The sequence below is a fragment of the Leucopleurus acutus genome (assembly GCF_964270905.1).
Source record: "Leucopleurus acutus genome assembly, chromosome: 5".
NCBI classification, from domain to species: domain Eukaryota; kingdom Metazoa; phylum Chordata; class Mammalia; order Artiodactyla; family Delphinidae; genus Leucopleurus; species Leucopleurus acutus.
The window spans coordinates 104,870,427-104,883,529 of record NC_139147.1 but is presented as its reverse complement, the minus strand read 5'-3'; the positions used below and the strand labels follow the sequence as shown (position 1 = coordinate 104,883,529).

Here is a 13,103-nt window from a genome sequence, read left to right as displayed (position 1 = left end):
TATTTTAAAGCATGGAAATATTACAACCTAAAACCACTGGGAGTAGGTAGTTTGATATAAATTCTATAACTCAAATTATAACTCATAAATTAGTACACTTTATTATAGCTCTAATGCTTATTTTTTTCCAATTCTGTTAAACCCTAATTTTGAATCTGAAAGTATAATTTTGAGTCACTGCTTTATCTACTATATTTCAGTGCTCCATCCGCCTCTAAGTCATTATAACTGTATTGACAGTGAGTCAGCCTACAAAAGGAGATTCAATTCTCTGTTATAGCTACAGTGCAGAAAATAGGCTAAACATCATGGCCTTATTCTGTGTTCTGGAAAACCGGTTCCATTATGAATATCCACACCCGTCCCCTCAGGCCATGCTACGCAATACTTGATGTCAACTTTTCTGTTAACCTCAAATATCAGACCAGTCTCCAGTGCTTCATGAACATTGAACCCAGAATGTTGAACCCAAGGTCAATTTTTATCCAAAAAATTGCTCTGGAATGAGTTACCCTAAGAGATCCATCTTACTGACGGAGCTTTAGGCCAAGGAGAAACCTTCAGTCGCCCTACACTTGACCCAAAGACCTGAAACGGCTCCCCAGTGTGTCCAGAGCAGGTGCTTCTCCAACTCTAACGTCCCAATCACCTGGGAATGTGGACCAGTGCAGGCTCTGAGTCTGCAGGTCTGGGTGGGGTTGAGACTTTGCATTTTAACGAACTCCCTGCTAATGTCAGCCAGCCACTGCTGGTCTCCATGTCCCCTGGTCCCCTGGTCCCCAGACCACATGCTGAGCAGCAAGGAGTAGAGAACAGATGGCCTAGGCTGCCCACCAGGCAACCCTCTCCAAGGCCAGGCCTGCCTGTCTGTGCCATCCCCACCTCTGGAGCGCTATTTTCCTATCTCTTATCTTCACGACACTGTTTACATGTATAAACACCTGTACTCCATGGATCTGAGGACCTGGCACGCACCTAGGCACTGACCTGATGACCTCTGTGGGCGAGCACCAAATCAGACCCGCTGTGGGTGACGCTTAAGTCAACAGGGACGGGACCCACCCAGATGTCATGTAAAGTCTGAACACAAAGTATTCGACACTTAGTATTCCCTTTCATTGATTTACCTTGATGAAGGACTCATTATTGGTTGCTATGTACACTCGAAAAGACAAGGATGGGTTATGATCGATGGCTTTGTACAGGATCACAGCCCCGTGGTGGAATACTGTTTCTTCGCTTTGAATAACGGGTCCCACAGGAGAAAGAGAGCTCACGTGCCATTTGACATGGGTTGCAGAATGGTCCACAGTATATTCTAACGAGGCCCCAGTACTTTTAACATGTAAGACTTTGAACGTCATGTTGGCATCGCAGTCTGTTAACACATGAAGGTGAATCAGTACTCCAGGTATTGTATGGGTTGCACACATACTCTCACACATGTGCACACGCACACACCAACTAAACTTTTAGCAAACGAGTACTTACGACCCAAGCAGAGGGAATGTGGAAAATGAATGGAGGTAAGGCAGGTTGGGTCACATTTAACATCAAACAAGGGTCCACCGACAACCCAGGGCTTCACAACCAGGTCCGCGTATTTGCTCCAGGACAGGACGCAATACTTGATGTCAACTTTTCTGTTAACCTCAAATATCAGACCAGTCTCCATGCACTGGTAAGTTCCCTCTGTGTCCACCTTCAGTCTGCATTGGATAGATAAGAACACCTGTTTAGTCCTGATGTTTGGTTAGGAGAAGACCTCTGAAAATTATTTTTTTTCAATTCATTTTTTGTTTTTAATTTCACTCAAAAGCACTAAGGGAACGCTATAACATTTTGAAGCAGCACGATTATCAAAGAAAACAATCCAAGTAATTACATAAAATGTGTAAAGTTAGTTATGCTTTTTGTGTATCCCCTACTTGGGGTTATAATTATGTAGAAAGTTAAATTACTGAAGATATGTCTTCTGCATTCACAATTACTTACAAAAACTGTCCCCGGGAAAGGAGCCTGGGGGTCACTAGTTCATTGTGTTTCTGGAGGAAAAGCACATATATAACCTATAAGTAAATGCTGTTTTCTTAAATAAAGCAAATTAAAGAATCATCCCTTCATAATTAAAAGATACTTACATTTTCAGCATTACAGTGTTCACAGTGAGATTGGATTTCATTAAATTCTAAATGACAGAGAAAAAGTTTTGCTTATAGGAATGTGACCAGCATTTTCAGACAAAAATTGTTTTAATAAATATATAAGATATGACCAGATTACAAAATTCAAAGGTACAGGTCCCTCAGCAATAATGCGACTATTTTGGAAAACATCAGTTCACACCTGAATTAAAATGATCTGTGGGCAATTCTTTACCCTCCCATTCTTCAACTGTAAAAGATATGGTCACACATGTATTGGCGTAAGTCAGTCACAGCGTAAATCACTCAAACCCTCATCTCCAGCGTCACAACCAACAGGAGCTTTAAACATACATTCAACATCTCCGCGAGTGGATTCAGTGCCACATGATGCATCATGCCTGTGAGTCCCGCTGTAGGTCTAAAGGCATGAAAACGACCTTGAAAGCGACTCTTAAGTTTCCATGCACCCCGTTTTGGCACATTAAGTCTTTAGCTGATCTTCTGGCACAGAAGCAACAGCTCTCTCAGAATCCTCCTCTCACACCACAGGCACAGGGAGAACGGGATGAATTAGAGAAAACGAGAGGGCAAGGGCACTGCCTCGCTCTTACCCTGATTAGACGCTTCCTCGGTGGAAGATTCTCTTAGCTCCCCATCTGTGGAGACAAGAAGGGACCGAGGCACCGGTGGTCATGAACGAGCTCTTCACTAGTTACTCCTCACCTAGGCCAGCGTCTCAGCTGGACAGCCGCAGCCCCCAGTGAAGAGCCCTTCACGGTGGCCAGGAGTCGGGAACTAAGCTGGAGTCATTATCCCCAAGGTAGGGCTTGACTGGCATCAGCCCTTCAGGCTAGTACAGAGCTCGAGATAAGCTTGGAAGTAAGAGAGGAGTTGACGTCTGATTTTAGGCATACTTAAACTGGAACTGTCTTGTAAGCGTCTCCGATTTAGCATGTAGACTCCTTCCATTGGCTCCCCACTACTTTCAGCTTCTATCAGCCTCCCCACGCTTACTGCCCTCCAGTCACTCCGTGCCACTCTCCACACCAAAGCACGCTCCTGCCTCAGGGCCTTTGCACTTACTGTCTCCTAGAACAAATATTCACGCTGCTCACTCCATTACATCCTTGCAGTCTCTGTTCAAATGTCGCCTTATCAGAGAGGCTTTCTTGATGCCCCCACCCCGACCAAAGCAGGGCCTGCCTGACACCTCTCTTCCCCCTTCATTTTCTTCAGGGCACTGCCTGCCACCTTGCACACTATACAGTTCAGTGTTTCTGCTTCCTGTCTCTCTCCCCACTAGAATGTAAGCCTCATGAGGACTGTAACCCCAGGGCCTAGTAAGTGCTCACATTCTGATTGACTAGAATTCCAGAATACAAAAATGTATTATGAAAGGGAACAGTGGTGAATTTTCCTATTATCTACACCGGCCACTAGTTGCATGAGCTTAGGTACTCTAGTTATGCACTAAATCTCTCTGTCCATTACTTTCCTCATCTGTTAAATGAGGATTAACATAATACCACCCCCAGAAAGATAGAAAATAAAATTACAGGTAGGTATTGCACCTGGCACTCGGCAAGCACTCAGTGAGTGCTAGCTAACTGTTATTAACTATTATTTTGCTAGGGCAATGGGTGGAACTCATTAAAAAATTAAAGAATTCTAAAGTAGACAATAACTCTTCACTTGGGGTAAGACCTAATATGTTGAATGCTTGGTTTTATAGTTTAAAGATCTGAACAAGCTTTGGAAGGGTGAGCCCACGGGTAAGACAGGCATCTTCACCACATGTGGAAGGTCCTAGGCCACCACCAATGACCAGAAGGTGTGGACTCTCCCCAGGATGCTGCTCCAGCCCTGGCCACACAAGCTGCTTGCTATCAGGGCATTCATTATACAGGAACCAGGAGGTGCAAGACAGAACCAGCTTTAAGAAACAGCATTAAGATGAAATAGAAACTAGAGACTAAAAGTATTCAGAATTCTGGACTCAGAATACTATAGATCCAAAGGTTCTTAAATACTGACCTAAGTCCTGCACCACAAAATTCTTCAATCATATTTCCACAGCCACTATCCTAAAAAGCATCATAAAATTCTAAATTATTTAGCGGCTATCATCTATACCCAGGGTCCCCAACCCCTGGTTCCTGTTAGGAACCAGGCCTCACAGCAGGAGGTGAGTGGCGGGCGAGCGAGTGAAGCTTCCTCTGGGGCTCCCCATCACCGTCCCCATCACTTGCATTACCGCCTGAGCCATATCCACACCCCCCTGACCCGGGTCCACGGAAAAACCGTCTTCCATGAAACTGGTCCCTGGTGCCAAAAAGGTTGGGGACTGCTGATCTACACTGCCTTTCATCCACATCCCATGTTTTTGTTTCTACCTATCTGCCTTGGGAGCAGAGAAAAGAAAAGAGGTTAGAGAATCCTAACCACCCAGCAAACTAAGTCTTCCACCAGGTCCTCCCAGCCAAAGTAGAGAAATTGATGCAATTCTCTCCAACACATAAACCACAGCTTCTCTTTAATCCCCACGACACAGGTGACCTCAGAGCTCATGCCTGTGAGTGGAAGGCATATCCGATCATGAGGATGATGGGTGGGCCTGCATCACCAGCCAGCCCACAGAAAAGTAAGCCTCCCAGGGCAGCCTGCCCGGTCCTTCCACCTGACCTGAGAATGGAGGTGAATGGGGTTGGGGGGGGTCTCTTTGATTTCTCCCCCCAGGGTGGAGGATAAAAGGTCTTTTAACAAAGAGAATAAACTTGGGGGAGGGCAGGGTCCCGTGGATAGCCTCGGGGCTCCAGAGACAAGCATCTTCAGCCCACCCACTTTCAGTGCCAAAGACATCCAGGAGTCTAATTTGGCCAAGGGCCAGGTCCAGCAGCTCCCTGACCCACACATGCCCTGTCTGACCGCACTGACTGTACCCTCCCACCCAAACATCAGCCTATCTCGAGCCTCTCTGACTCAAATGTCTTCCACCTGGTTGCCACCCTGGTGAGAACCTGGTCCAGGCCTGGCTTCCAGGACCCTGAGGGCCCTGCCTCTGGACTCTGTGTCCCTGTGGCCATTTACTCAATTATTAACCAGGGACAACAAAGACCGGATCCCAATACACAGCTTTCTGACTTCACTTCTACCCTAATCCGATCTGCTGGAGGCTAGACTTCTGACTGCATTTTGCAGGATGAAATAGTCCTTACAATGTATAAAGGGGATTGGAAGTAGGAGGGCTGGTACACATTCTTTCCTTATGGGTATCAGAATGTGACATCCACTCCACGAGTGTGATACAGAAATAATTACAGGTTCTTATCAATACATAACGTGATTGCAAGGAGCTTACAATTACCTTCACGGGTTCTCCGCTGGGAAACCGCAGAGAGAATTAGATTAAAGACAGAAGGACTTCTGAGTGAAGAGACTTCATTAATTTAAAAATATTACAAAGGAGCCCTCTGACTGCCATGCTATAGTATTTGTGTTCATAAGCAGATTATATTCTAAGAACTGGGGGAAAAAAATCCTGCAGTAAAATAAAATCAGTTAGAATATAAGCTTAGTCATGCAACATTTTTTTCCTAAGTCTTTCACAAAACTTTAGATCAAAACCAAATTTTATATTTAGAATCTACGTCTTTACAGTGGTTTCATACCCAAGTTGTTCACAAACAGCCAGAAGAGCAAGCCAGAAACTTTAAACCACAAATGTACAACATTTTCAGCAGCAAACAGTTTACTCTGCGATAAACTGTGGGCGGCGACCACCTCGGAAGGAAGCCAAGGCCACTGCGGCGACAATGCAGATTTCAGCCAGTCCCTCAATCTCTTCTCCTTTGGGAACCGTGAGGGCAGAACCACACACGCAGAGTCTTGGCATCAGTGCAGACCAGGAACACATCCCTTGTATTCCAAGTCTACTGAGCTCAAATTTTCAAAATGCTTATTCGTTTCCCAACGTTGAACCCAATTTTACACAGGAAAAGATCACGAACAAGCAACTTGCAACTTAAAAATCTCAAAGCCTATCCGTCTTTCTTCCTTTCAACAACAAGAAAGAAAGTCAGAGGAAGGAAGGATATACTCACTTGTTTTTTCTGGTTTTGGCGTCTCATTATCTACCAAAAAAAAAAAAAGGTCTAAATCAGATTCATACAACAACTAAGAAAAAACACAGGCTAACGGGAGAATAGGTAAAATGTTTGCCTCTCACCAATAGCAACCATTTCCTGTCTTTCTTTTTCAGCTCATCCTGTTTTGCCACTTTGCTTGCCAACTAGCAATTATTTACCATGTGAGCACTTTTTCAGTACTTCACAAAAAAGACACTAGTAATTATTATGTCCTCAAGCAATGTAAGTGATCTGGGCATTACTTTAAAATAAAAATAAAGGTGTCTATGTTTAACTAGAATTCTGTAATTAAAGAAACACATACACAGATAACTCACCAGATTCACTTTCAGAACTGCTCTCAGAACTGCTGTCCTCACCTTAAAAAAAGCATATGCCAGGAGAAGCACACAATGAATAAAAGTAGGAACTATTTTTTTTTAATTATACATATAATAAAACAGATCCAAACTCAACTAATTTCTTCTTTTCATCCATTCTCACTAAGTCCCAAACTAGCGTGGTTTACAGAAAAGAAGGCTTATCTTTCTTTGGAGCTGGATAAAACATACTTTAATGGCTTAAATATGAGCTCAAATCACACTCTGGCTGCAATAATCACTTTATTTGGGTGTCACCCAAGTCCCACCCAGCCTGACCTGCTCTCGCTGCTCCTGTCTTGGACCCACACTCGTACGTCTAGAAGGCTCCATGCAAAAAGTTCAATGACACAACAGTGCAGAATACTGTAGTGTAAATGCCATTTCCCTGAAGCATAGGTCAAACAGTCTATAGTGTTCAACTACTTCTGGAAAGAGCGGTCCCCAAGAACGCTCCCTCCTCTTTCTCACGCCCAACTCAGCGCCTCCATCCACGGCAGTCAGGCTTCTGTTCCCACAACTAGTTTGGAATCCTTTCCCTGATGTCCCCAAAGGCCCACTAAGCCCCAGACCCATGACTGCCACGGGTAGACGAGACCCCTACCACCCCGTCCTGCCCGCACAGCCCTCCCGTCTGTCCTGGTTCTCCGCCTGCCTCTCCGTGTGTCCTCCATTTGCCTTCTGCTCCGCTCCACACTCCACCCACACTCCCCGCTTCCAGCCTTCTTTCCACCTCAAGAGCCCCAAGAGGGCTGGCCACCTACTCCCAAATCTGGATCTGACCTCCACCTCCAGGCGCGCCCTGGGCCTCCCCTGGCTGCCCAGATGAGCGCCCGGGCAGAATCTGCTCAGCCCAGTGCACCCCCTCCACTCCCTCCCCTCGACTGCCGTCCTGCTTCGCCCCCCACGCAGGCTCAGGATGCCCTGAGCAAATACACGGAAAGCTATTCATGTTATTCTCAAATCTTCCCTCCCTACACACAACTACTGACAACCAAAGCCAAGGACGGACAATAGTTCCATGGAGAAATGGAAAGATTTGAGAATAAAGATGAGGACGATAATACAGCAGCTAAGAGCAGCTTTCTGGAGTGTTCACTATGTGCCAGGCACTGTGCATATACCTACTCATTTATGTGTATTCACTCATTTACATGTATTTACTCACTTTGCATATGTATATATATTTACGTAAGAGCTTTACGTATATTTACACATTAACTCTCACTTCCAAATGAGGTAAGCTGAGGTCAGTTAACTGACTTATGCAACACCACGGAGCACCAGGGCATTACCCCTTATCCCCCGCCCAGGAAGCCTGGAGCTAAGATTTCAACTTGAGCAGTCTGGCCTGAACTTGCCCTCTTAACCGTGTTGTTACACTTGCAAACACGCTTCTTGTTACTTCAGCAGTTCAACACCCAGGAGCTGGAGACTGATTGGATGGGGCGGGGTGGGGGGAGTAGGAGGCAGACTCCTGCATGAGAGGATGCCTGAGGGGAGGGTGAGGTGTTGAAACAGGTGCTGGGAAATCAAAGTGATAGGACATGGCCTTGGTCTTCCAGGGCTGAAAGAACAGAGCAGTGGTTCTCAACCTTGGCTGCACGCTGATATCACCTAGGGAGCTTTCTAAACACACCCATGCCTGGGACTCTGGGATGGGGCTCGAACAGCAGTATTTTTTTTAAAGGTCCCCAGATAACTGCAGTGTGCAGCCAGGGTTGAGAACCACTGGCCTAGAATCAACCCATTTTAATCACTTCCTCGTTCCCCAAGCTGTACCCCAGGATGATTACCACTCCTTCCTCCAAGCCCTTACAGATGCCATCCCATTGCCTGGAAATCCCTTCCCCGGACCCCACTTCCAGAGCTCCTAGGTATCCACTAAGAGCCAGCGCAGTGTCACTTCTGCTGACAGTCTCCCTCTGCCCCACCAAGGTAGGTGAGCCCTGCCTCTTTCCTGATCCATCCTGTCACATTTACCCCATTGCCAAGCAGTGCCTGCTTGCTTAGCTGTTGGTCTGTGAGCCCTGGAGGACTGAGGCTGTGTCTCACCACCTTGATTCCCCAGCACGCATCCCTATACAGATACGCAATGAATGAATGAATGTGTGAATGAACGAATGCTTTGCCCAGCCTTAAAGAAGCAAGCAGCCCCCACCATGGCCCCTCTTTATTCTGTCGGTTCCCTCTGGCAGTCTGGGACCTCTGCAGGGCTGTAATTCTGCCTGGACCAGTCCCAGGTGAGGCCCACCTTCTGCCCCAGGTCCCTGGGAGAGGGAGTCTGGGGCCAGCCCTTCAGCTCACCTTCCCTCTGGTTCTGGACCAAGGACTCCTGATTCTATTTCTGCCTCCCTGCCCTGTGAGCCTGCCCAAGCCCCCAGGACCATTTTTCTGCCTCACGGCACAGATTTGAGAACTAAATAAGATGTCTGCGAAGAGGGACCAGCCCAGGGCCTCGCACACAGTAGGCACTTAATAAGTGTTACTAATAGGTCGCATTCACTCCTAAACTCCAGTGACAGGCCAGTCCAAGCCTGCTACTGCAAGCACTAAACCCTTCCCATATTTGTGCAGGTGAAAGCTCTGGCAGCAGGCTCCCTGTTCAGGGAAGCTGGTGCACAAACAACCCTCAGCTCTGAGCTTCTCTTCTCCCAGCTTCTCATTCTGATGGGTGCCACCTTCGCCACGCCCGGCTGCCCTTCAGAACGCCAGCCTAGATGCGGACAAAATCCATACTCCTTCCTTTGATCCACTGCATTCAACTAAAAAAACGCTAAGCTTTTAAAAATAAACTTTACTTTAAAAAATAATAAAAGGAGGGAAAGGTGAGAAAGGGAGCAGAGGGAATGTGACAGCAGGCAAACTGAAAGAGCAGGACCCATGCCTTATCTGGTCCAGAGGCCGGTGCATTTTCTCCCCTCTGAGGGTTGGACACTTCGGGGCAGACAGCAGGGGGATGCAGGCCACAGCCCCTTCCACATACTCTCAGCCTAGAGAGAAACAGCGGCTGCACAGCCCGCTTGCTCTCCACGCCCAAGGCCACGTCAGGGGTCACTCCCGTCTCCCCTCTGGGGCTCGTTGCCCTGCCCTGTACCCCGTACCAGCTTTGCTCTCAGTTTACAAAAATCACCCTCTGCTTCTTGACAAGGCCAGCCTCCCTTCATCCAGCTGAGAAGGCTCCAGGCCACTCTGGCCTGAGGTGTCTGTCCCTTCACTCACCTGACCATCTGTGTTACCCACTGGCTGGACTATACTCTGCGGGTACACACTTTCAACTCTCATCTTTTGATTCGGACACTATCACCAGCAGCGGACTTTCTCCTCCTTTCTCAGACAGCTGGGGGAGAGCTGTCCTTGCACAATCCCATTTTAATCTCCATTTTGGTTATATCTTACAAATCCATAGTTCTCCTCTTTTATTTAACATTAAAACCAAAGGGTACTTCACATAACTTTAGGTACTGTTCCCCTTTTGTCACTAGGAACATGGAAACCTCATAAAAATAGCCGATGTAATCATCAAACCCGTACAATGTTACCTTGAGGAAAAAGAGAAAATATACTTAATTTTCCAGATATAACAATAAAAACTCTACCATCTGGCAACAAGATTGCCAGTTGGCTCTGTTCTCAGAAATGACAAGGGTAAGGAAACAAATCAGAGGGACAACTTTTGCTACTTGTATGTCCTGAAGTATATTCTATTCCACATAAACCTAATCACAGGAATAAGCCGTGTGTGCAAAAACCACAGTCCCAGCAAACTGTTCGGGAAGCAGGACCCTGGGCACGGACGTGACTGAGCTTAAGTTTTTCAAGAAAACATGTGGATTTTTTCTGGACAACAAGCTTTGGATATTTTTCTTCTGATATAAGCTTTTTTTTTTTCTATAACGACCTTATTGAGATCGAATTTGCATACTATACAATTCACTCAAAATGTACAATTCAATGGCTTTTCGCATATTCACAGAGTTGTACATCTATCATGACAATCAATTTTACATTTTCATCACCCAAAAAAAACCCCTGTACCTTTTAACTATCCAACCTCCCCATTCCTCCCAGACCTAGACAACCAATACTCTATTTTCTGCCTGAATAGATTTGCCTCTTCTGGACATTTCATATAAATGGAATTACATAATACACAGGCTTTTGTACCTGGCTTTTCTCACTGAGCCCGTTTCCAAGGTCCAACCATGTTATAGTATGTATCAGCACTTTATTCTTTTTTATGGCTGAATAATATTCCATTATATGGTGTTGTGTATTGAATTGTGTTCCCCCCCACCCCAAGAGAAAATTCATGTTTGAAGTCCTTAGACTATGACCTTATTTGGAGATAGAGTCTTTATAGAGGTATTTACCTCAGGTAAAATGAGATCATTAGGGTAGGCCCTAATCCAGGATGACTGGTGTCCTTACAAAAAAGGGAAATTCAGACACAGAGACACATCATAGGAAGAACATCGTATGATCATGATGATGGCTATCTACAAACCAACAAGAGAGATCTGGAACAGATCTTCCCTCCAAGTCCTCAGAAGGAACCAATCCTGCCAACATCTTGATCTCAAGACTTCTAGGGCTTCCCTGGTGGCGCAGTGGTTGAGAGTCCACCTGCTGATGCAGGGGACACGGGTTCGTGCCCCGGTCTGGGAGGATCCCACATGCCGCGGAGCGGCTGGGCCCGTGAGCCATGGCCACTGAGCCTGCGCGTCCGGAGCCTGTGCTCCGCAGCGGGAGAGGCCACAACAGTGAGAGGGCCGCGTACCACAAAAAAAAAAAAAAGACTTCTAGCCCCCAGAACTGTGAGACAATACATTTCTGTTGGTTAAGCCCCCCAGTCTGTGGCATTTTGTTACAGCAGTCCTAACAAAGTAATACAGACGGGTATACCACATTTTGTTTATGCATTTAAAACCTGATGGACGTTTGGGTTGCTTCCAACTTTTGACTATCATGAATGATGCCGCTGTGAACATTCATGCACAAGTTTCTCTTGGGTATACACAGAGGAGAGAAATTGCTGGATCAAATGGTAATTTGTTTAGCTATTTGAGAATGACCTGTTTTCCCAGATGGCTGTGACAATTTACATTCCCATCAGCGGTATATGAGGGTTTTAATTTCTCCACATCCTTGACAACACTTGCTACTATCTTTTTCATTATAGCCATCCTTGTGGGTGTGAAGTGGTATCTTGCTGTGGTTTTGATTTGTATCTTCCTGAAATGATATTGAGCATCTTTTATGTCTTATTGGCCATTTGTACATCTTCTCCGGAGAACAGATTTTTTTAATCCAAAGGGCCTATGTAATCTAGCCCCCGCCTGCCTCTGCAGACACACTATGGCCCTGCCACCTTTCCCCTCTCTCTCTGATTCCAGTCATCTGACCTTCTTCAGCCTCTGCAAACAAGCACTGTGCACTTTCCCACATCAGGGCCTTTACACCTGCAAGTCTTTTGAACTAAGACAACTCTTTTCCCCACCTTTGCCCCGTTACCTCAATTCATCCTTCAGAGTTCAAGTCGACCATCACCTCCTCAGGGAAGCCTCCCAGGACTACCCTAGCCAAGTATCCACCACCTGGCTGGGCTCACAGAGGACCCTCTATTAGGTTAGTGGAGCCAATCTAGGAAATGGCCTGACTGCCCCATCAGATAAATTCTCAGTTTCACTAAGTACCTCTTTATCACCAAACTTTATAAAGTCACTGATTTCACTAGGCTAGGTAATCACGGAAGTTTAAAATTCATTCAACTCTTTCAAGTAGAAAGATGAAAGTCCCTACCTTTCATTCAGATTGTCTGAAGTAAAACAGAAAAATAAATGGTAATTTATCTTGCTATGAATTGGTTATTTTGTAAAAATTTCATTTGGGCATTTACCAATATTAATCACATCCCTTACCTGATTTAGAGTCCTTTGAAGTATCTAGGTTGGGACTGGGGCAATCTAAATTTTGAGAAAGAAACAAAGTTTAATAGTATAAATACAAGGATAAAATAGAAGATTACGTCCATTTTTATAAAAGCTGCTAAACCAAAAATAACAGAAGCACCCAATTCCGTAAACTGAATCACCTCTTTAGAGCCAAAGCAGCCTTGCCTGTCAAATGAATGCCCAGTTACCAATGGTAAACAATGCCATATTCTCAAAGGAAAAAAGATTTAGCTCAAGAAACCATAAGCCTTCTCCAATAGAGGGCAAACAGAAAGCCAACAAACTTTATCATTACATTTGGTTGGATCCCTGGCAATCTCTCAATTTCATGCCACAGGGCATTGTTTCTTTGTTTGATTAACTCAGCAGCTCCCTAAAAACATCCCTGGTGATTAAGTAACTTGACACCAGAAAGGAAAAAAAAGCACCTGGTTTTAGATTTTGTAACTGAAGGGCAGACAGTGGTGTTACTATACCAAAGAATCAGTGTCCTTCCCC

The 13,103-nt window shown here is 45.5% G+C and overlaps 1 protein-coding gene across 1 annotated transcript in view; it reads right to left on the bottom strand.

Annotated features, from left to right (window-relative positions):
- LOC309961784 (uncharacterized protein) overlaps positions 1-13,103 on the bottom strand; it is a gene marked incomplete at its 5' end in the record, with an annotated part of 37,573 nt that overhangs the window by 12,379 nt on the left and 12,091 nt on the right. The window contains 8 exons of the mRNA XM_082839276.1: positions 1,128-1,378; positions 1,492-1,709; positions 1,996-2,045; positions 2,142-2,188; positions 2,759-2,803; positions 6,248-6,277; positions 6,610-6,651; positions 12,573-12,617. Of these exons, the coding sequence (XP_082695402.1) occupies positions 1,128-1,378; positions 1,492-1,709; positions 1,996-2,045; positions 2,142-2,188; positions 2,759-2,803; positions 6,248-6,277; positions 6,610-6,651; positions 12,573-12,617 (728 nt within the window). The remainder of the gene's footprint in view (positions 1-1,127; positions 1,379-1,491; positions 1,710-1,995; positions 2,046-2,141; positions 2,189-2,758; positions 2,804-6,247; positions 6,278-6,609; positions 6,652-12,572; positions 12,618-13,103) is intronic.